We start from the raw sequence: 23,583 nt of genomic DNA on the forward strand, positions 1-23,583 counted from the left end.
AAGCAAGGCAAAATAGGAAAACCAAAAATCCAAACTGAACAGGATTTTTGGTTCGAGTCGGATTCGATTCCGATCGGATTCGCACCCTATTAGTTCAATTTGGTTCCGATAGTTTAGATATTTTGAAAATCCGAACTGAACCATTGACACTCCTAATCCCTACTATTGAATAAGAAGAGTAGGAGAACCATAACTTTCGTATGGCATCACTTGAGTGCCATAACCTTTTTTTTTTTATTTACTTACATACCATATTGACTTAAAATTGTTCATTTGAGTTCATTTGTTCAAGAAACACAGTCACTTCACTTGTACTCTCTTCCTCTTGTTCGTCTCTGAACATCCAAAATCCATCGATCTTTCTCTCCTATCGCAATTAAGGGTTCAATCTTCTTCAACACTGCATTGGTGAGGAGGCGTGGCGGTGGAGGACGCGCTTGCTAGAGTCAACTGCAGGGATTGGTTTTCTGTGTCGTTGCGGTGGTCGTTGGAACGGTCATGTGCGACCGCCTCTGCCGAGGACGAGCGGGGTGTGCAGGGCTGAGGCGAGAGGGAGGAGTTCCACGACTGAGCTGGAAAACCTGCGGAAGGCGCCTGGGCCGGTTCGGTCGTAGATGGAGCATTGGGCCATTTAGGTTGCATACCGTCAATAGCCGTGGAGGTTGCCGGAGCTGCTGACTTCGTTTGGGCTTGCAGATCAAGGCAACGGACAGCGAGAAGGAGCTGGAAGCTTGCTGAGGTGACACCTGGTCTGAAGCACGCAGAACAGGAAGCAATCTCATTTGCCCCAATTTGTTGAATTGAGGTTAGAGTTCTTTAATTAGATGAGTCGTGTGATGTTGTTTAGCATAAGTGTTGACTTTAGCTTGCCGGCCATGTTAAACGGTTAATTAATTTTAATGCTATGTCAGATTTTCTGATAAAATAAATCATTTATAACACTTAAGTGATTGATTTTTCAAATTTGTGGAACTTGAACGAGCAAAAAAAATCGTGTCATTCAAGTGATCACCGTAAAAAAATTATGACACCTATTGTTCTTATCTCCCATTATGTATTAAAAGCCTACTTAAAGGTTCTTCCCAATTTCCTCTTCCATTCTATTTACTAATTAACACTTTAATTACAAATTTGACTATAGTCACTCCCATTTATTTTATCTTTGACCCTCCACAAGGCTAACTTAGATGCTCAAATTAGACTAATGAGAAGTTGGGCATCCATTAAAATTGGAAGATCGCTGCCCTAAACTGGTCAAATTGAATATGCGGTGCTTAAGCTCAAGCAAGATAACTTTCCCAACCTACTCCCCTTTCCACCTCTCTCTCCATTACATCACCTCGAGAATGTCGAATCATTGGATGGTCGACAAGATTGATGGCTATTAACCTACCAAGGCTAATCACAAGCCCATTCATGAGCATTTTTGTTTATATATCTTTATGTGTAGCTCATTTTAAGGATTTTATCATGAGCAAGAATGGTTTAACCAAAAATAAAAATAAAATAAAAAAAAAAAACAAAGAAAAGCGTCACCAATCTTCCCAAGTATCAAGCGAATCCTCATGCCTAAGAGTGATACTTCTTCCTTTATTTCAACATTCTCAATAGGAAAATATCACAAACAGTCCCTAAACTTCCACTTAATATGTAATCTTATCTCTAGACTTTTAATTTGCTCAATTGGTCCATGAATTATCAATAAATGTCCGATCTAGTCCCTTACTATTTGGAAATTGACCAATTTCGTCCCTGAACTTTCAATTTGCTCAATTTAATCCCTGAACTATTAGCAAATGTTCCATCTAGTCCTTCCGTTTTTTAAACTATTAAGTGATGACGTTGAGCATTAATTGATGACGTGAAACTAAGTTGGATTACTAAAATTATGAGTCAATATATATCTTTAAAAAGGAAAATAAATTAGGGTAAGCTATAAATGAGAGCACTTATCACAAAAGTAGAGAGAAGAAGTGGTTCTGTATCTTCTTTTTTTTTTTTTTTTTTACAGTGACCACAATTTGATTTGTTTTAAAGGTAATTTCCTTGTGGATATTCCACGTGTCCTTTTTTATTTTATATTTAAGAGACGAAAAGCTATGGAAGCCAATTTCATTAACTTTAACTAACGGAATGACGAAATTGGTCTATTTTTAAATAGTCAAGGACTAGATCGGACATTTATCGATAATTCATGGACTAAATTGAACAATTTAAAAGTCTACAGACGAGATTGCACATTAAGTGGTAGTTTAGGGATCAAATTGAGCAAATTGATTGCTCAAGGATAAAATTGAACATTAGATGAAAGTTCAATGATCATTTGTGACATTTTCCTAACTATCAAGCGAATCCTCATGCCTAAGAGTGATACTTCTTCCTTTATTCCAACATTCTCATTCTTTCCTTCAAGCTTTTCTCTCGTGGAAGGAGCTGGAGACAAGTCCTCCTTAAATCGTCCTTGCTTGCCATTCAAGTGTCACGGGCCGATCGATTGCGACTCAGGCTATTTTGGATCGCCTAAGCCAAACTTTGCTCGAGCCAAGCTAGCTTTGCTTGATCGATTGCATACTCGCTTTACCCGGATCGTAGAGAGAGAAAGTTTCTAGAGAGAGAAGTTCTGGAAAGAAATAAGCTTTGTATTGCTAAAATAGTTGGATGGTTACAAATGAGGGAAGGACACCCCTTCTTATACTAGAGGCCCTCAGATTACATCTATTGATCGTCTTTTTATCTGGTGAACAAGATTGCACTACCATATCTACCAACTACCAACACTAATGGCTAGAGACTTCTAGAATTTGGCGTAATGACCATATTGCCCGCCCTTGGAACGTTACGGAAGAACTTCTTGTTGGGAGTCCAAGTGAACACAAGGTCCTCCTCGAGAAGACACGCCCTTTAGCTACCGAAACCTCTTGGCCGTGACACAAGGCTCTAGAGAGCTTCTTATGGAGTCAAGCACACAGCTTCGACGACCAAATGTTCAAATAGAAAGTCACAAATGGTTTATTTTGAGTAGCTGAATGAAGATATTTATAAGAATACTTGGTGAAAAATAGAGACAAGTGTTGAAGTAAAAAGGTGCCATGTCTCTTATCTTGGGTGAATAAACTGATATTTTATAAGTTGTGATGATAATTTGCATTTCACTATATAAATAGAAAAATCAGTCCCAATTTTAAATACCAAGTCAGAAAAATATTTTGAACCTACTAAAAATATTTGCAAAAATGATTTGCAAAAGCTATTGGATGCCAGGGAAATTTCAACTCAGTAAATTTTACCTTTAATAATTACTCAATATGTATTTCAGAGCATATCAGCTCTCGCCGACAATTACTATGGCAATAAGTTTTTCACTGTCACCCTATATAGTTAGTCTCTATGTTAACATCCATTAACTTAAGCATATTAAAATTGGTAACGAAATATTTCTTTTTTATTTCCTTGAATTATAACTCATAAGCTTAGAACCCTTAACAGAATCGCATTCCAAAAAATCATGGACACCGAAAGTGTCCATCCGCACGTGACACACTTAGTGGTCTAATTGAAGTTTTCACGAATGTCATCCAAAATTCTAGGTTAAATAATAATTACCTTAATATCCTAAATATAATCAATTAATGTATGAAATTTTGGATGTCATAATGTGTATACTTAGTTGATGTATATAGTGATAAAGTGGGATATACACACAAACATTATGGTAAGTTTTCTCGATAATAATGAAAATGATTGGAAAAGCAATAAACTGGATTCAAGAAAGAAAAAATTGCTTCCTCTTAAAATATATTAAAGGTGTTTCGAACCACATGTCCAAGTTTTTTTTTTTTTATTTGGTCGGTCGTGCTCTTACGCTCATTCTCAAACTTTTATCCTATCTCCTTACATAGTATGAGAGTCGAAATCAACATCTGAAACTAAATTGTCCTCACTTCAATCCTGCCTGAGAATGTGGGGATTTGAACGTCATATCTCCCTCTTTCCATATGGGAAAAATAGTCACTAAGGCAAACCTCAATGGTTAACCATATATAGTTGAAAATAAAATTTCCTTCTTTTTATTTTTCAAAGTAACCGGCGCTTCTAACTTTCATAGGAATGAAATAAATTGGTTTAGCAAAAAATGAAGAAAGTAATTTTTACTTGTTTATGTAAATAGTGTCTTTATGTGATGTTTCTGCTTTCGACAAGATGATAAACATCATTTTTTTTTTTTTTGTGGGTGGAAAAAGTAGCATAGTGGAGTCGAGTGGATGTTTTCGAATTTCGGGTCGTAGATTGATCCGCTAATTTTTCTCATTTTGCTAATACTATTAGCCAAACGGGCTTTGAAGAGGCTCCTCACCTTCTCTACAATAAATTCTCCTTCGGAATTAGGTTACTCCTCCATAACCGAATGACCTGCGGCATTTTTAAATTCCAATCCAGCATTAATTGTCCTAAAAATTCCCTGATCATGATTGTGATTGTCCTATAATTATCAACTAAGTCCCAAGTCTCTTTGGAATATTGGATTGGCTGATCCCTTCACTGGTTTCATAAGCTTCTTTCTGCATCTGAGGTTTAAGCAAATTTAATTTCATTTAGGCATATGGCAAAGTCTTCGAGGCGCACGTCTGAACATATGGTCAATTAACGATTGACAAATACCAAAAAAGAACATTACAAAAAAAAAAAAAAAAAAAATCAACTAAAAATGGATATACTTCAATTACTGCGTTCTGTCAAGGACTAAAATGATTTGCTCCGCTGAAATCAAAATTATATACACGTACATGATATATTCAAAAAAAGAATTAATAAATTGGAACTAAAATTAAATCAAACCTTAATAGAAGATGAATATTAACACTTGATTATACGCGCCATATACCAAAAATGTAAACCGGACTTTAAAGCGAATATCGCCTATTGAACTTTGATTTTCAAAATTCGTCAACTGTGCAATGTGGCTAGTATGGTGTAAATCACTCACTAGTATAAACTAGTAAGATATGTAACTTGACAACAACACATAATGAAATAAATCGTCAATCTAGACAATAGCACCATCACAATTCAATTAATTTTAGAGCACATTTCTCTCATTGTAAAGGACAGCCTAATTTCAGTTGTACTAGTGTAAAAGTGGTAAAAGTATTTTTTTAAAATATATATATATATATATGTGCAATGAGCACGAGCGTGTGGTGTGCATATTTGTGAATGAGTAACATCACGATTCGAGAGATGCACTTACTAGCCCCTCAAAACTATAAATAAAAAAAAAAAAAATCTGATTAAAGATCTATCCAATGTCCTTTTCCCCCACCAATCTTCCTTTTAATTACAAAATTAATTTTTCTGAGCCCTCTTCTTTCTATTATCTTCGACGTCCCGCATAGCTTGAACATAACAGAACTAACCTTCTATCACTTAGCAAAGATTCTAGCATGTTTGGTTGGGCTTTAAGATAGATAATTAGAAAAGGCCAATTTTGAATTTGCTTTATAAAAAGCAATCTGATTCCACACTACGCATTTATTAATAATAATAATCTGATTTCAAACCACGACGTCAAGTAATAAGCTAAAAGTCAAAATAAGAAAAACAAAAACTCCGCACAATATATCCAGCGTCAAATTGGTCGAATCAAACGAGTGGTGTGCTTAAGTTGACCCAGATAACTTTCCAAATTTCAACATTTTCTTCCCTTAATTGCAAATGGATTAAAGATTCATCAATAGAGGCTTTAATAGGGCTCTCCTTCTACTTCTGTCCAAGAGAGGAAGTTCCGGAGCTTTAAGCTCCTTGTATTTTGCTTTCTCGGATTGTTCACGACATCAATGGCTATCGACACATGATTTCTCATTATAAGATCAAGCATATGCAATTGTTCATGTCTTATGTATCTCATCTTACAGATCTTATTAGCCAACCAGCTTAAAAAAAAAATTTGGTTTCATTTGCACATGTGGCAAAATGTTTGACGGAGACCAAAAGAACATGCCAAAAGAAGAAAACTATAAAGTTAAAAAAAAAAAAAAAAAAAAACACTAATGCAATGAAATACTAGAAAAATAAAATTCAAGGAAAGATTAAACTGGAATAAAACTAAAATTAAGCAAGAGTAAAATCCAATAGCTAAGTTCAAATAAAGAACAAAAGAACATGCTGAAAGATAGAGTAAATCCCATTACAACAACCATTGGGGGTTGCCTCAGTGGTTATCCCTTCCATTTAGGAAAGGAGAGAAGAGGAGTTCAATTCCCTATTTTTTTCAAAGGGCTCGGGGTGGGAACATATAGTTTGAGGTGTAAGGTTTGACTCCCATGCTCTCCAAAAAGTAAAGCAAAAGTCTAAGGCTACGTTTAGCGGTCAAAATAAAATTTAAAATAGATAAAATTTATCATATCCTGCATTTGGTACTTACTCAAAACAGGATAAAGTTAAATATAAAAAATGGATATAAACCAAATAAAATTATCTCATGAAGTAGGTGAGATAAAGATGTATATGATTTTAATATTCATAATAGGAAAGTTATTATTCAAGAATAACAAACTTCTTAAATTAAAAAATTTAAAAGTATAATTTGAACTTTAATATAAGAAATTCGAATAAAAATAACAATTTATATTTTTTACTTGAATCTTAGTTTTATTTGTATTCGAATTTAATTCTATTTTATAATATAAATTCAATATATAAATAAAAATATATATTTATATTTATGACATATTTTAGGTGTTTTAGTATTTTAGGTATATCAGTATAGTTTGCTATTTATCAAAATTTTATTAGAGAATGGTGAAAATGGAAGAAATAAATAAAAAATAAATTAATTAGAAAAGAGAGGAAAATAAAATAAAAATAAAGTAGAAAAAGAATGTCGCAATAGATTTTTACCATCTTCGTTTGTGAATTTTTTATTAATTTATATTGATACGTCATTTATGCCAAATAATGTACATAATATGATGTGAACATATACAACTTTATTACTGCAATCATCAAATAGTAGATAAAATATAGCGAAATCATGGATCTCATATCCTAATTAAAAATCTAGATGACCAAATATAGTCTAAGAGAGAGATGAGAGTTAGAATAGGACAGACCAAAAAACAAAGAAGAATTTCCATTGAAATAAAATGCCATAATATCCAATTCTATTCTATATGAATTTGTTAAAAAATCTTAAATTAAAATTAAGACTAGAAGTATTAAAAAATAAAATAAAATAAAATAAAAACCCAATTGCTATGTTCGGTCAAGTACTAAAATGTGATTATGTAGGCATGAAAATTATATCCACGTGTATAATCGAATGACATTGAGAGTGTAATTAAATTAAACCGTGGAAGAAAATGATGGTTAACAATTATTTATATCTGCCAAATGGTATAGAAGACCTAACTTAAGAGATCACTTGAATTCATTAAAGAGCTAAAGTTATATATTAATTTTCTAGACACTGATAATCAGAAATTCTGAGATGAAAGATGAATTATAAACTCAATTTACGAAGATTATATGCTAGAGTATATTTCAAAATATTTATGCATATGTGAGATATTCCTCCTCATTGAATCAGCTATTTAATGATGTCATCAGGTTATTTCAATTAAAAGTTGTAAAAACACAATTTAGGATTATTTCTCTTGTATTTTGTTTAATAAAACTTTAGATCACAATGCCCACTAACTTTAGAGCAAATTTCGCTTTTTGAACTTTGATTTTTGAAATTCATCACTCGTATAGTGTACATGGGCGGAGTGGCTAGTCTACATGTAAATCACTAACTAGTATAAACTTGTCAAGCATCAAAGTATGACGTTGCATGATTATACGATCCTTACAAGAGGGGGAAAAGACAGATATTTACCATAGGTAATTAAATTAAGGAAAATGATTAACTAACGGTGCTGTCATTTTTTGGAGATTGACGGCCTAACTCGACCACAAAAGCATTTCCTTGGAATAGGATGACTTATTCATCCGGTGTGAAAATCAACTATATTTGGAACTTCCAATTATTTTTGGGATTTGTAATCGACTAACACATGACTATGGAGAAAGGATCATTGGTTTAAAATGCACTTTAGTTTGAAACTTACAAATGTTTTTTCACCAAAACACGATGTAATATTATCATATATTTATAATTCAACTTGAACTCCAGCATTATATAATTTGATAGCAAAGTGCAAGGATGACGGAACAAGGAATTTCATGGATTTTCACTCACCTCGGATTTGGATCATTTGGGTTATCGTAGCTATTTTTAAAATCTGATTTGCAATAAAGGAAGAATTGAGAGTTTTCAATCGTTATTAGTGCTTAATATTATTTTGTTATAAAATAAACTACTTTTCTATAAATTGACTTTTTTATCCGTATGAAATGGTATAGGATCATATCCCCCATGATCAAAAGAATTTTTATAATCAACCAAACATTTGAGCTGTATCAAGTAAATTTGTATGGAATTTATTGAAATTTTTTTTTCTGAACTTTAGCTTTGATTCATGTGACCTTGAGATTGATATTGTAATGTTTTAGGTCCTTGCACATCTTGAGGTTTGAATCACAAGGTAATTTTTTTATCTAATAATTCATTATTCATATTTTCCTCTTGTCTTTAATTAACCTGTTTTACACAATTAATATCATTAGTCATGATTTTAGGTCATCGGAGAATGCTTCTAGAGAAATTTTGAATTGATTGAAAAGAATGAGTCGTTCAATGCACAATAATTTTGTTATTAGTTGCAAAGCCAACATTGTAAGTTTTTTAATTTTTTAATTTTGACAGATCTTTCTAATGACATTAATGATTTCCTTTTAGTTAGTTTAATATTTTTATACTTGCGATTAGCTATATTTCAATATTTAATTTTCCTTTTATATTAAAGCATTTTCAATTACTAGGATGTGTCAGAGTTTCCTTTTAGATCGATCCTTCTTGGGCCTTTTTAAATCCTCTAACCTTAAGTTAAGCCAAAAAAAAAAAAAAAAAAAAGGAAACAGTGGAAAGTAAAAAAAAAAAAAAAAAATGAAGAAAAAAAGAAGCTTAAACCGGACAAAGCAGTGAACCAGTTTCCTCCATTAAAAATTGTGGCTAGTATTACACCGGTAGATTTTAATCTTACGGCACCGTTATGGTAGCCGAGTCCTTAAATCAATAAGAGTTCAATATGACTGGTCCATGGTTGGTTGGCTGAAATTCTACATCGCACCCCAATGGACAGAATGTTTGAACAAAGCTGGACACGACTTCTTCTAACACTAGAAAACCACTGGAGACACCCGGGACGAGAGCATGTCGTGAAAGAAGCACACTGGTCCTCTAAACGGATTAGTTGGCAGTAGGATTGGCTTCATTCAATTTGAAATCGGCCACGTATGCGATTTGTATTTGATTGGAAGAAAAGGTTCTAAAGAGATATTTAGAATAAAAAGAAACAAAAAAGTAAGAATATCTCTTTTTCTGAAAGAGCTCCGCTTTCTTTTAGCGTTGTTAATTTGGTGTTAGCTTAGAACATATTGAGATTCCTATCATCATATCTTGCCAATAGAAACATCATAATTCAAAAGGCGCATTTAGCAGCCCCTACTACGTATTGAAAGCCAGCTTAAAGTTCTCCCCAATTTCCTCTTCCCTTCTATTTACTAATTAACCCTTTAATTGCAAACTTGACCATCATTTATTTTCTATATGTGACCTCCCGCTTGGCTTTAACATACGAAACTTGATCTCCTAGGACTCGACCAAAGAGTCGACCCAGTTTGCAAGACAGATCCAAAAAGCACAAAAAAAAAGCCAGTTTTGTATTTTTTGAAAGAAAATAATTTATAAGTTATTTGAGGTTATAAAAAATTATGGAAAAAACATATGTGGTTGTGAATGCTGCTATTACATAATTTTGTAGATGGGTATCCCGCATTAAATAATGATCCAATTTCATTCTCGGACGCTAAGTAATAAGCTAAAAAGTTAAAAATCAAATGCCAAATCAGATACTCAAATTAGACTCTTGAGAAGTAGGACATTCATTAAAATTGGAACTTCGCAATTCTTATCCCGCCTTAGACTGGTCAAATCAAATATGTGGTGCTTAAGCTCAAGCAGGATAACTTTCCAAAATTACACCCCTTTTAATATTTTTCCCCATATTGCAAATGAATTAATTTATGACTCATTATTAGGGACAATAATGACGAACCCATTAATCCCTCCACCTCTCTCTTGCTAGTTTTTCCTGAGTGAGGAAGCTTAGGAGTTACATCAGCGCGAGAATGCCGAACCGTTGGATGGTCGACAAGATCGACGGCTATAAACTTACCAAGGCTAATCACATGCCCAAGCATAAGCATTTTTGTTTATATATCCTTATGTGTAGCTCATTTTAAGGATTTTATTAGGAGCAAGAAAGTTTAACCAAAAAAAAAGCGTCACCAACCTTCCCAAAATTCAAGCGAATTCTCACGCTCAAGAGTAAATACCCATTCTTTTATTTCAGCATTCTCATTCTTTCCTCCAAGCTTTTCTCTCATGGAAGGAGCTGGAGACGAGCCCTCTTTAAATCGTCCTTGCCTGCCCCTCAAAGCTCTAGAGAGCTTCTTATGGAGTCAAGCACACATCTCCGACCACCAAGCGAGTTGTCACGAGAGCACGAAGCGAACGGAAGAGAACTCCACCCCATTTGGTAATGCGTCAAGCGGGTTTGCTTTAGCGAATCACGGCCATCTCTTGGGCGATGCGATCTTGTGGCAAGGTCGCTCGGACGTCGAGGCAAGCTTCGCCGATGGGCTGATCGTGGATGCCGGTTCCTCTGGGAACAACTGGGTGGTGGTGAATGAGCCAAACCCTAGAGAGGGTGCGAGAGATGATCGAGTGGTCAAGGTGATGGGGAAGAGCAAGAAGTTGGCGACGGGGAAGAGAGTCAAAAGAGGGTCTCATGCGACTCTCATCAAAGGACAGTGGACCGAAGAAGAGGACAGGTAATTTCAATTCCTTTTTATTCTTCATTTTGGATGCATATGTGATCTCTCCTGTTAGTTTCATCTTTCTTTTTTCTGTAAAGAACTTGGCAGCGAAGCATCTTAGTCTTTGTTAGGGTTTGTTTTTTTTTTCATTTATATGAATTCGTGCGCGTTTTGATGTTTGCGAAGAAAACTGGTGAGCTTGGTGAAGCAATATGGAGTGAGAAAATGGGCACAGATCGCTGAGAAATTGGCTGGTCGAGCCGGCAAGCAGTGTCGCGAGAGATGGCACAATCATTTGCGACCAGACATCAAGGTTTCCTCCTTTTCCTCTCTCTCTCTCTCTCACCAACCCCTCCCCCCCCCTCTCTCCCTTCCTCCTTCCCTCCCGATACATCTGGTACTAATTTCACACTTGTTCTTCCGATTCTTTTTCCAAGTCTATGATTTATATTAGCCCATGCTGAAATGTTTCTCTAGAATTTAGGTATTACTTCAAATTTTGATCACGAAGCTATCTTACACATAGTAGTTTCCTATCCGCGAGAAAACCAGAATTCACATCACATTATCGCTGTTGTTATATCTTTCGTTTTATATCAAATATGAGATGAGAGAGTCTCATTCTAAGCAATATATATGGAGAACTAGGTTGAACCCAGAAACACATGAATTTGTTTTGCTTCGATCATCTTAGAACTTTATCATTAGAAATAAAAAATTATGCTTGCGTATCATCTGGCAATTTGATAAAAGTTACATGGAAGAGAAAGGGAAGAATTTTCGTCCAATGACCAGATCGTTTATCATGTGAAGCTTGCGTCGATCCTTCTTCAGTTGATAACGGAACGTCTCATGCCAATTTCCTCCCTCTTTCCCTCACTTCGAGAGACATTTTCAAATACAATAATGTTGTCTAGAGGTCGACTTTCTGGTGCTTGTTCTGACATCGCCAACCGTACTTTGATTGTCTTTTTCCCTAACACACCGTCATCTTTCATGTGAATTTGAATAATAATAGTAACAAGAATATTAATAAGCACTCTAGCCCATCGTCTCTTTCTCTCTACGCTCTGATTTAGGCTTAAAGTTTCTCACAATCTGAAAGATTATCTCTAGATGTTCAACGGATCGAAAGTTCACTTACATTAGATGAATTTCTCGTGTGTCTGAAAGGAAAAGAAGAAAAGCAAAGAAAACAATTTCGGTCGTTACAAAGTTGCCAGTGTTGCCTTAATTTCTGCGAGAGAGAGAGAGAGAGAGAGAGAGAGAGAGAGAGAGAGAGAGAGCGAGAGAGGTGGTTCAAATGGCTTCTTTTGACCAGATTTTACTCGTGTTTTGTCTCACACGTAGTTTCTGGTTTCTCCAAATGTCATGCGATGTGTGAAACAGAAGGACAGCTGGAGCGAGGAAGAGGAGAGAATACTGGTGGAGGCTCACGAGGAGGTCGGCAACAGGTGGGCTGAGATCGCCAAGCGCATCCCTGGCCGCACGGAGAACGCCATCAAGAACCACTGGAACGCCACCAAACGCCGCCAGAATTCACGGCGGACCAAGCTCGGCCTCCACGGCGGTCAGCACCACAACCCCACTCAAAGCAGTGGCAAGAACAGTAATAATAATAACAACAATAAGCCACATTCCTCCGTCCTTGAAGATTACATCAGAAGCAAGAACCTCCACAACGCCGCTGTCGCCACTGAAGCACAGGCCAAGAAAGCCGGCCCTGGCCCCACCGAATGCAATGACCCGCCAAAGCAGCCGTTCCATTTCTTCCTTCCGGAGCTGTCGGAGACATATGACGACGAGGTACGTTTCATGCAGAAGTTCTTCCCGGCCAGCAACTATGGCGACAGCCGGCTTCAGCTAGGTGATGTGACCGGAAAAGACGGCCTTATAGAGAGGCCAAACGCAGTGGTTCACACCGATAATGTGATTGAAGTAGCTGGCAATCAAGCAAGTCCCGCCACCAACACCAAGAGCCTCCTGATGAACAATCCAGACCTCTACTTGTCCTCCTTGTTGAACGGGGTGGATTATCACTCGTCTTGCTCCTCTTCTAATTCGCTTGGGTATCACCCTGGCTATGGCTATGGCTATGGCTACAACGGTGCGAGTGGAGGGACGGCAGTGGCGAATGATCAAGCCTTGACGCCATACGGTGGGAGAGAGATGGATCTGATAGAGATGGTGTCTTCCTCTCAAGTTTCTCAGGGCAGCAATTAGCATGCATGCGCAATGCCGCTAGGGTTTCTGAGGGGAGCTAAGCTTTTGGGTCAGCATGCGAGTGTGGTCAATATTTCTGGTTTAATTTCAGTTTCTGTTTTGTCGATGATTTGTAGAGTTATAGAGAACTAATCTGTGAACTTGAACAGATGATCTAATTTCTTGGTTTGAGCATCGTGTGGGCTGAAAAATATGTGTTGCTTCTATCACAGAGTTTGAGATAGTGCTGAGGGTATTCAAACCAACATCAATATGAAAAGAACTTTAGCTCTATATTAATTTGAGTGATTTTAGCCATAGATTATTCAAATAAAAAACATGTAATAATTTGCCAGATTTTGATGTCTTCTTTTAGCTGTTTGCGTACTTTGCTTTTACTATAGTCCTAATTGATGATAACGCAGCATAAAGAGAAGAAATTCTATTTATTTCGCAGAAAATAATTGCTTTGAAAAGCAATTTTTTATTAATGATCACTTGTATCACTAGAAATAATTATTCAATAAAATATATTTTCATTATCAAAAATAATTTATGATCAAATGTTTTCATTGAAAATAAATAAATTTTGTTCATTTATTTTTGTAAATAATATAAGCGAACAAATTTAAGAAAATATTATTTAAATTATTCATTTTTCACAACACAAGCGAAATCAAATAATCACTTAAATTTTACTTACACCCGCCATTGGATGATTAACTGAGGATAGTTGTGTGGAAACATTTTCTAGGCAAAAATCTCACTCCTTGTCCTTGATATTTCCATATTCAACAAAAAATTTAGATTAATGGAAAACCATAATAGAGAAATATCGCTTAAAAGTTTCACATTGATTTAGGTAACTAAACTTATCAAGGTGGAACTAGAAAGAGAAAAAGATTTTTGACTCTTAGTAATGTTCAACGAAAAGGAAAATGCAAGGCTTAGCCACAAATAAGTTTCACGTCTATATATTGTCCACTCACTTTATACTGGATGCATGTGTGAGTGTGAGTGTGACCAAGGAGTTTAAATTAAGAAACTCCTCCATAGTAATTAAGATACCAAATCAAAAATGGTATGCATCACCCCAGAAGGTACACATTCAAATTTTTGGAGGTAGTATAATTGGAAAACTAAAAATAGTTTCAATGAACCACGCGATGACCACGCGCTCATTTGTCGTGATTTCTCTACAAAGTGTTTAAAAATACAAAACTTTTAAAGCTTCCAATCGATGACTGAGAATTATTCCTTTGAGATCTTGTGGTTACGATAAATTCCCGAAACTTCACGTATTATATAACCTCCAACATTTATTGTGGTTTCTCGGGGATGTTGACTACTCAATATCTTTAAAGAAAAAAGAAAAGGAAATCTCATATGACCCAAAATTGAAAAATTGAACTTGCATCCACTAAGTACCTTTTAACGACTTTGTTAACCTAGATAATATTACCTCCGACTTTGTTAACAAGTGTCCTAAGTAACTTGTCAATAGGGATATAAGCGAGACACGTTTGCGACGGCCTATCTCATCCCGAACCCACCTTGTTAAGATTTTATTATTTTCCAAACCCGTCCTGAGCTGAAAGTCCAAACCCGCCTCACTCAGGTAGTCTAGTACCTTTCAGGTACTCGCAATTTGCTATATTGCTAAAACAAACTAAACACGTAATAAAACACATCAAATTTGCAAATGCAAACATTTATTCAAAACTCATATATTGTAGGTCTGTAATTAGAAAAAAAAATGCAAAACTTAAAAAATTAAAATACAGTAAGGCCAAGGATCATGAAAATTTGAAACAATCCTAACAGGAGAAAGCAGACGAAATAGTGGCTAATACTGAAAAAATTAACTATAATTCCATATATAAAGGGGTTAGAAAAAATATGTAAGTCACCTATGTTTTTTCCATAGTAGAGTACATAAATTATTTATGAAGCTGTACTTTTGAGTTTTTTTTTTTTTTTTTGGTCGAAAAAATTATACTCATGGCTCAAAAGGATACATGAGAAGTACATAAGCTTTCATGGTAAAACAAATCGAAGCAAAACAAAGGCTAGAATACTACAAAACAATGCCAAATTTAAAAAACAAGAAGGACCAACAAAGCACTAGTGGAATTAAACACACACACTCATTCCAAAAGAACAGATTTGTCAAACAAAATAATTAGCAACCAATCACTGGATCTTGTATCATCATGACCGATGCGTACACGTCGAAAATTCATTCTCGATAACTACGACGTCACCAATTGGCAGTGCATACCTAAATGTGGCTTCCTCTACACCATCACCACACGGAGACAACCAAATAGGTTAAATAAACACAGGTCTGACATTTGAAAAAGCAAATCTTCATAATTTACTAAGATGCTAGAACTCCTGCGATTATTATTGAAACTAGAGGTGGAGGACCTGTACACGGATAGAGTACGTGGAATTCCCAAAAATATTATTAAATTCCCAAATCTAAATTTGGAGAGAAGAACTTCTAGACCTAGAACTAGATTTGGAGAGTTCAAACTCTCAAATCTAGAATTAGGTGGGAGAGAAAAAAGAGGAAAAGTACAAAAAAAAAAATCGGAGAAAATCAAAGCAAATGGAGGGGAGGGTGAGACTAGCTTAAGCCCCCCCTCCCCCAATCCTAATAGTGCTGAAATAATAATGTATGTTTATGGAGTGACCTTAGATAATTTCTCTTAGCTAGGTTGCATTTTAGGATTACTTGGTTAAGATAATGTTCTAGTTTAAATTAGGATTTGACTTAACCTAATTCCTAATACAAGTTGGATAGAATCTTCATATAGCTAGATAATTTTCGCATTTTTCTAATTTCGAATTTCATGGAAAATACAAAAAAAAAAAATGTCTTAGAATCAATCAAGTTCATTCTTTAGGATATACTGCATTTTATTTATGTCATATAGTCTAGGTCATATTGCCATATCATATCATTTCATATTAGATCAGTAGTATGCATTGCATAAAGCATGATTCTCATTAAATAAATGAAAACAAAAAAAGAAATTGCGTGTTAATTAAAAATCATATCTAGGATTGTCGATGTGAATTATGATCTAACATTACAAATACTTTCATTGTTATGAGATAAGTATGCAATTTATTCACCATTTCATCTGGGTGTTAAAGTGATGATTTGCGCACCTGCATGATTATCTTACATGTCAGGAAAATAGATTTAAAATCAATCCAAATTGTTTGCAAAAATATTTTTGAAAATAAAAAGAAATGGTACCAAAAGGACATTAGAAAAGTCTAGTATAACTAAGTCCCCGTACTCAAAGTCTCCAGTTCATAGGAGTAAAGTAAATCTTCCGTTACTTTACTTGGATTTTCAATCGACCCACCAAAAATAGATTAGTAACAACTCCTAATTGAAAAATCAATTGTATATTAAGAACTTGATTTTCGCGAATTGGTATGGGCTTGGGAGAAATTAACATAAGTTTAGGCTTAGTAATCCATTAGCCAAACTGTAGATGGTTCACCCGAAAATTTGGTCACGACACAAATGTCACAATAAATAGATAATGTCGATTGCAAAGGGCTTCTCGTACATGTTTGACAAGGCTTTCATCAAACCCACAATAGTCTCTTCTTTCATGATGTTAAATGTAAGATTACGAGTCAACGTCAACCGAATAATATCCAACGCTTATCTATTCAGTAAATTTCACTTAACTTGCTTAATCGAATCTAGCTTCTCCATAAACAAGAGCAAATGCAAATTGCTCTTATAAAGATAATTTTTAATCAACAACTTCCATAAATCTAGTCCTTCCCATTAAATTTATTGATTTTTGACTTTTCCTTCTTTTGTGACCATTGATTCGCTTTAACTTAACTAAACATGATTCCGATACCGATTACTGCAAAAGGCAAGCAAAAGCAAACAATCGAACAATAAAATTAAACAAAATAAGGAAGTAAATTAGATACCGGCTTTTCATGTTTCATGGGAAGAGCAACATAGAATTTCACTATACATCAAACAATATAATGGAGATTACAATTGCACTTGAGTAACTTAACATTCTATTTTTCTTAATTACACCTAATAACTCACATTCTTTAGCCCTTATAATTTTTCGTGAATCATTCTCTCAATCTCACAAAGAAATTAGACAAAATCTTAACACAAGATTTGTACAACTTCAAATGTCCGGAATGTAATTCATGAGCACAAGCTCCTCTTGGATACTCTTAATAGTGTAGTCCCACTTCTTATATAGACTACAAGTAGATCAAAAATAGGAAACCTCTTTTTAGGAAAACATATCTGACTAGAAACCATTCAACTAAAAACCAACTCAAATTAAGAAACTTACTTGAATTAGGAAAATTTCATTTTGAGGTTCAAATTCAAGATATATTTTCAACAATTACAATAAGCAACAAATTGTAATGAATGGATTTTTCCGTAATTTGCCGAGAGGTGAGTTGGCAAGCATTCTGCTGCTTCAGATTTCTGTTTGCTCTGATCAAACTTTTCAACTTTTTTCCCCTTTATCAAGTACCTCGGGCATGAAATATTGGCAATAAAATATTTATTTTGTTTAGAATGTAATTGTTCATGCTTTTCACTCCATGTAGTCCCCGAATGTGCAGTCACAAAATGTGGCGCTCTTCCAGCATTTTATCTTCAACCAGCGGTTCAAGCCTACCATTGTGGTCATTTTAACCATGTAGGTGTAACATCGAAATCTTTCTCGTCGATATTCGGAAATAAGCCTTAAGTTATGCAAGCTTACTCGCCTATCAAACAAGTACTTGGTCGGTGAAGATTGTAGTCAAGGTACGTGGCTGAGGAATAAACGAGTTCCTCTGCGATCCTATCCCAGACGTCCTGTTCGCTGAAACTCTGTACAACGCGATTCAAGCAATCATGCAAAGCGCACCCTAGTTTGTTACAAATTTGTCCCTCAAGAGACGATATATATTGTCGTCAAGATTGTACTGAAGCCAAGGTTGATGACAAGTCGAGAGCACTGTGAGGTCAAATTGAAGAATACCGCATTAGCACGGTTCTGATACAAAATTTCATGGGAAAGCTATTCTCTGGGGAAAAAAATCACTTTGCTGCTATTTCCTAGATTGTCAATGATACAACACGAATGCAGAATGTTATTTTGCCTCTGGTCGATGGAGATCATAATCAGCCTCGCCATCGACCAACTTCTGAAGCGGAATACCCGAACCTCTTAGGAAAAAAACTGCGCTGAATTCAGTGCAACCCCAAAATTTAGTTGTGGAAACATGGAAAAAGTTGTCATTTTGTGCAGAACCTCTGCTTGTTTTGTGTGCAGAACCTATGCTTGTTCATTTATTAGGAGATTCATTCCTTCATGGAGTGCCTAGCTTTTGGGATCAAGACATTTTGGCCCTGGCAAAAAATATTCCAGCAAATAGACCTGGAAAAAAGATTCCTCGTGAGCTGGATTCAAAATCTGCAAGTGAGCAAATTTAGCATTGACCTTGGAGTAATTAAGTAATTACCAAATAGAATACTGAAAAAATTGGATACGCTTAGTGAAACCTTGAACACCAGTAGACCGGCAATAGAGATGGGAATCTTGTTTAAGGAACCCACCAGACTGCAAAAGAATATAAGACACATCAGTTTTTAAAAAAGCACATAACAGTTTAGTTGTGCAGCATAAAGAGATAGCACAAGATAACAACTCTTGAGTGATACGAGGTATCCAAAAAATGCTTGAAACAGGTGTACTCAGGAATCCATGGAGAGTAATTTAAGGTAGAGGGTGAGTTGAACTTTCAACAAATCAATGACCCAAGGCCATGGACTAGCTATTGGGAATGATAACTGCTATACTCGAGCAGAACATTGTAAAGGACACACCCTGTGATCCTCTAACCTTTTCAAATAGTTCTGTCTAATGTACTTGATTGTATAATTGCAGCAAGAAAAGAAGATAAAGTCATTTCCAGATTTGCATAGTGAATTGGACATCATCAAGAGAAACTTTCCACCTAATTGCAAGTGCCACCATAATAAAGTACCTGTAAGTGGTTGGCCCAGTTTGATGCAGAAACCACACAGAGGTAAAGCTGATGGCGAGTCCGAACAATCCACTAGCTGTCGCAACAACCCAAAACATTGGCATTCTGATTATGTCCCTGCGTATCCCCAGACATGTGAGATAAAGTAACAATAGCTTTGAAAGAAATGGTATGTAAGTTAAAGTGGTGAAACAGTTGATCTTTACGTATTTTCTATGTACTGCCATTCACCAAAGAGTAGGATCAAGAAGAAGGCGAAAGGTAGCGATAGTAAATTATTCAGCAAGACCATTGAGACTTCATTGAGAGATCCAGATCTTGTTAATAGTTTAGCTTTGTCCATCATCCGACGCAGAGTGAGCTGTGACAAATACAAATGTAGCATGTTGATTAAAAAGTGATGCAGAGATGCCAAAATGGATCTGTAGCAGACAAGCACTGTTTTAATACTCCTTCTACCAAACTAACAATTTGAAAACAAATCTTCTGAAAAATCGCAAGTTTGAGAGATAAGAATGAGAATGAGCCAATGAAGCAAGGAAAAATTACATACCGAATAACTTGCTGTCAAAATACAATTTAAAAATTGCCATGCATAGCCCACTGAATCAAAGGAGAGGTCTGTAATACCGCCACTGATAGCAGAGATTATCTGCAGCAATAGATACATTTAGCACCCATAGCTCAATCTCTACATCCATGAAGCAGGACATGAGAAAGTAGAGGGTTATGTTATGCTGCGGTACCTTTGTGCAAAGTTCAATTTAAGAACCATTTACATGTAGCACTCAAATCTTAAAGCAGAAAAAAGGTGGATTGAAAAACTCATTTACATCATCATTTTTTAGGCCTATCTTTTAGATGCCCTAAAAGAAGAGAAGGAGGTCTGTCTACAGTCCAGTGTTTCAGTTATGATAATTTTCTCAATGTGGGGATGATTTTCTCAACATGGATTAGTAACTTCTTATAAGTCATGTAAAAACTTTCCAAGCAGATCAAGTCACGATTGCGGGACCAGAGAAGAACTCTGACAATGTGATTACGAGAATACCTTCTCAGATTTCTGCTGTTCTGAAAAGAGCAAGAGAATAAACAGATATTTCGACAATTGCAGATTTCGAGGAAACAATGTGTAATCATACAGAAGTATAGTTTACTGGTAAGCTGCTTCATAATCGAGCCTTTTCCTAAGGCATACTGTTTGGCGTTTCATAATAGAAGTACTATAAGCAAAAAGAAAAAAGAAACCCATCCCTAACTCATCCAAATTAGATCAGGCTGAAGGAAAGATCGAGAAAACTGGGCATGTCCTCTTCAATCAAAAACCATATAAAATTTGAGCAGGTGGATTAGGAAATGGTTGAAGAATGTATTTACATGTGCGACTGAGGAGAAGTGGAGGAGGATCATTACCATTAGAAACATAGCAATCCAAACCTTCTGGTTCTGGTGCTTCCGGTATATATACAATTCACCAATTGCTGTCATAATATTTGTCACATTCTTCAAAATTGTCACCATTGCAATGTTTATATATCTCAAACTGAAGAGGAAATGCAAAAGAGTATTAAGTATATTATCTTCAAATAGATCTCATCCGGGGGAATAATAAGAGACAAAAACGAGGATGAGCCTTTGCTTTCATTAACATTCTCCAAACTTGGCTTCCGGGTCTGCCTCATGAAAAGACAATTGCACAAAATGCTGTTGACATACCTATACATGCTTGAAACGAGCATGCCAATGAAAATAATATTCACAGGGATCCAGACCCTAATGAGCTTCCAGTTGAGCCTTTCCACTGAAACTACTCCACACAGACCCAGGACAGCTACGATTACGGAACTAATCAAATTCTGCAGTCAAATCAAGCAAAGCTCAGGTTCTCAAATCGCTGGCAATAATTAAGGAGTAGATATTAATACATACACTCAGGATAATAACCCCCAGAACTCATTTACAGTATATGGCTAGAATACTTGAAAGGAAGAGATAACATACTTGATAAAACACCAAACTTATTTCAGCCGTAAAGCCATAACTTGATAGGGCAATTTTGTTTAGCAATATCATACTGCAAGAGGAAATGCAGTAAGCTGTTCCAGATACCAGAGGTCCAGATCTTCTTGCTGATCCATTCTCGCGCTTTGCACCATCATGAATTGGGAGGCCAATACTTTCACTGATAGCTGCATGGTTCCCTCTAAAAAACCTGCTTAGTGCTTATGCTAAGTCGTTAGATTGTGTTCTGTCTGTATCTATAAGCCATCTGAGGCTTAAACATTATTTCTCTACATAAAATTGCAATTCATTCACTGCATGAAAGGGTTTCAGAAGTTCCTCGGTTAGCAGCAATTGGCTGGACGCATCAATTATAAACTTTGAGAGTTATAGGGAAGCTAAATCCAGTGAGAGATGTTATCCTACCTGACATTAATTGATCTATGTTCTTTGTTGGACATGGCTCCATTAATTGATCGCAATCCTTGCTTTTCAGCATCATCTAGCATCCCAAATCCTAAATTACTTCTTGCACCTGATGACCCCACTTCTCCATCTAAATGGCTTATTTCACGATCCTCATAGCTGTGACGATTGATGGCGTCTAATTTGAAATCAGACGACATGCCAGACAGCTGCATGCTGAAGAAAGTGGAGGTTAATTTTCATAAGAGGACAATAGAAGGCATAAGGAAAAAGCAATCCCTTGCGAAACGGATTCTAAACTGTCACCGAGTTCAATATAACTCCCCCACAAGTGCCGAGTGGAAGGAAACTCTCGAGATGTGAGCTAAAATCAGAAACAAGAAAAGTCTTGCCATGAGGAAATTTCAATGAATTAATGGGTATCCATCTAAACATATAATGCAGATGAGAGAAAAGTAAGCAACTCTAATCCTTTTCCTTCGTTTGCTTTTGCTTCTTGCACATTCAAAACTGAACCCATTAAACCGAAAGCATTGAAAACCCAGATGTCATCCAACGAACCCAGTAGTAAGAAATTGGAAAAGGAAAAATATTTCCCAGCCCGAGTCCCAGTTTTCGCCGATTTCATCCTATCAGATTCCGAATTGCCAAAATGAAACAAACCAAAGCTCAATAAAACAAAAACCCATTCGAGCTCTGGAACTGCCCAAACCCATGACGAGTGCTCCGAGTTTACCCATGAACAAAATGTCAAAGAGAAACAGGAGCAAAAAAAAAAACGAGTAGACGAGCAATTAAAGAGCAGGGCACATCATACGAAATGAACCATGAGCACGTACATGGCGAATCGCGGGACGAAAATCTCGCGCTAAAAGCCCGAAATCGCTCCTCCGGAACCCAACGGCAGCAGAGCAATTCCACCACAACACAAGCACGAAAATTGCAACGATGCCCGCAAAGCCGAACTCCAAGCGGTCGTATTAAAGAGAGAGAGACGCAGAGAGAAAAGAGGGGAAAAGCCGAAAGCATGCGGCAGCTCCAAGCGACGAGCCGCCAGACGCAAAATGCAGAATGCGTGACGAAGCGAGGAGACTTTTCCCGAGAGCACGCAAAGGGCACAGAGAGAGAGAGAGAGAAACCTGCGGGGTTAAATCTTGGGAGGGCGACAGGGAGAGTAATGAGGAGCGGGGAACGAGGGAGGCGGGGATCGGACAGTCGGTGATCGCGGGAGCTTTAAAAAAATGGGCGGGCGCCGGAACAAGTCTCGAGGCCGCGTAGTCAAACCCGTCACCGCCACCGACGGAGGCGATTCCATGGAATCTTTTTTTACCCCCGGCTTCTGCTCGCTTCGAGATCGGGGAAGAAGAAGGTGGCGGAGGAGGCGGAGGAGGCGGGAGGTCAGAGCTGCGGGAGGTGTGTCTCTGCTGTGGGGCGGACGCGTGTGGTGGTGTCTGCAAATCGGACGCTGGAATGGGGAAACTGCATGGAGCAGCAAAGCCGAGGGAGAGAGCGGGAGAACTTCGAAACCAGGATTTGCGCGGAAAATGAGGTGGGCCAACAATATTTTAAACACCCCATTACTCTTATGATAACTTAATTGACACCTTGCATTAAAAATCCTAGAATTTACCTTACAACTACAATTAAACTCTAAAACTTGTCATGAAGATCTAGTTAAACCTCAAACATTTTAGAAAGTACAATCTAATGTTAAAATTTGAGTGTCAGGGCATCGAGAGCATAGGCGAGCACAAGCATCAAGGCTCATCGGGAGCTCGAGCTAGGCCTCGATGGATCGGGGCTCGAGTGTCGCAAACTTAATCCTAGACGTTGGGGGCTCGAGAATTAATGGTGGGCTTTTCGCGACCAAACGTGAAGTTTTAAGTCCAAGCGTCAATATCTATTCATGGAAAACAT

General features: G+C 36.6%; 2 protein-coding genes across 3 annotated transcripts; one reads left to right on the plus strand and one right to left on the minus strand.

The window, feature by feature from the left end:
• Positions 1-10,546: 10,546 nt before the first annotated feature.
• Positions 10,547-13,203, plus strand: LOC104423835 (transcription factor MYB64). Its single transcript, XM_039302929.1, has 3 exons — positions 10,547-10,995; positions 11,167-11,293; positions 12,370-13,203. The coding sequence occupies exons 1-3, from the start codon at positions 10,547-10,549 to the stop codon at positions 13,201-13,203; spliced, it is 1,410 nt and encodes a 469-aa protein (XP_039158863.1).
• Positions 13,204-18,186: 4,983 nt separating this feature from the next.
• Positions 18,187-23,176, minus strand: LOC104422398 (GDP-mannose transporter GONST2). 2 transcript variants are annotated; one of them, XM_010034717.3, is made up of 10 exons: positions 22,806-23,176; positions 21,667-21,882; positions 21,241-21,451; positions 20,956-21,095; positions 20,653-20,782; positions 19,793-19,891; positions 19,446-19,600; positions 19,240-19,356; positions 18,715-18,812; positions 18,187-18,629 (listed from the first exon to the last, which is right to left on the minus strand). In XM_010034717.3, exons 2-10 carry the CDS (start codon positions 21,879-21,881, stop codon positions 18,586-18,588), a joined length of 1,209 nt encoding a protein of 402 aa, XP_010033019.2. In that variant the 5' UTR covers position 21,882; positions 22,806-23,176; the 3' UTR covers positions 18,187-18,585. The 2 variants fall into 2 exon arrangements, with proteins under 2 accessions (XP_010033019.2, XP_010033018.2); XM_010034716.3 differs by lacking the exon at positions 22,806-23,176 and adding an exon at positions 22,506-22,786.
• Positions 23,177-23,583: the final 407 nt, after the last annotated feature.

The sequence above is a fragment of the Eucalyptus grandis genome, chromosome 10 (assembly GCF_016545825.1).
Source record: "Eucalyptus grandis isolate ANBG69807.140 chromosome 10, ASM1654582v1, whole genome shotgun sequence".
Classification (NCBI taxonomy): Eukaryota; Viridiplantae; Streptophyta; class Magnoliopsida; order Myrtales; family Myrtaceae; genus Eucalyptus; species Eucalyptus grandis.

Bases quoted from the DNA above. Each gene is read 5' to 3' on its own strand.
- LOC104423835 (XM_039302929.1), top strand. From the start codon at position 10,547: ATGGAAGGAGCTGGAGACGAGCCCTCTTTAAATCGTCCTTGCCTGCCC. The intron at 10,996-11,166 runs GTAATTTCAATT...ATGTTTGCGAAG, and splicing joins TGGACCGAAGAAGAGGACAG to AAAACTGGTGAGCTTGGTGA. The intron at 11,294-12,369 runs GTTTCCTCCTTT...TGTGTGAAACAG, and splicing joins ATTTGCGACCAGACATCAAG to AAGGACAGCTGGAGCGAGGA.
- LOC104422398 (XM_010034717.3), bottom strand. From the start codon at position 21,881: ATGCAGCTGTCTGGCATGTCGTCTGATTTCAAATTAGACGCCATCAAT. The intron at 21,452-21,666 runs GTAGGATAACAT...AGCACTAAGCAG, and splicing joins CATAGATCAATTAATGTCAG to GTTTTTTAGAGGGAACCATG. The intron at 19,357-19,445 runs GTAAAGATCAAC...GGGGATACGCAG, and splicing joins TGGCAGTACATAGAAAATAC to GGACATAATCAGAATGCCAA.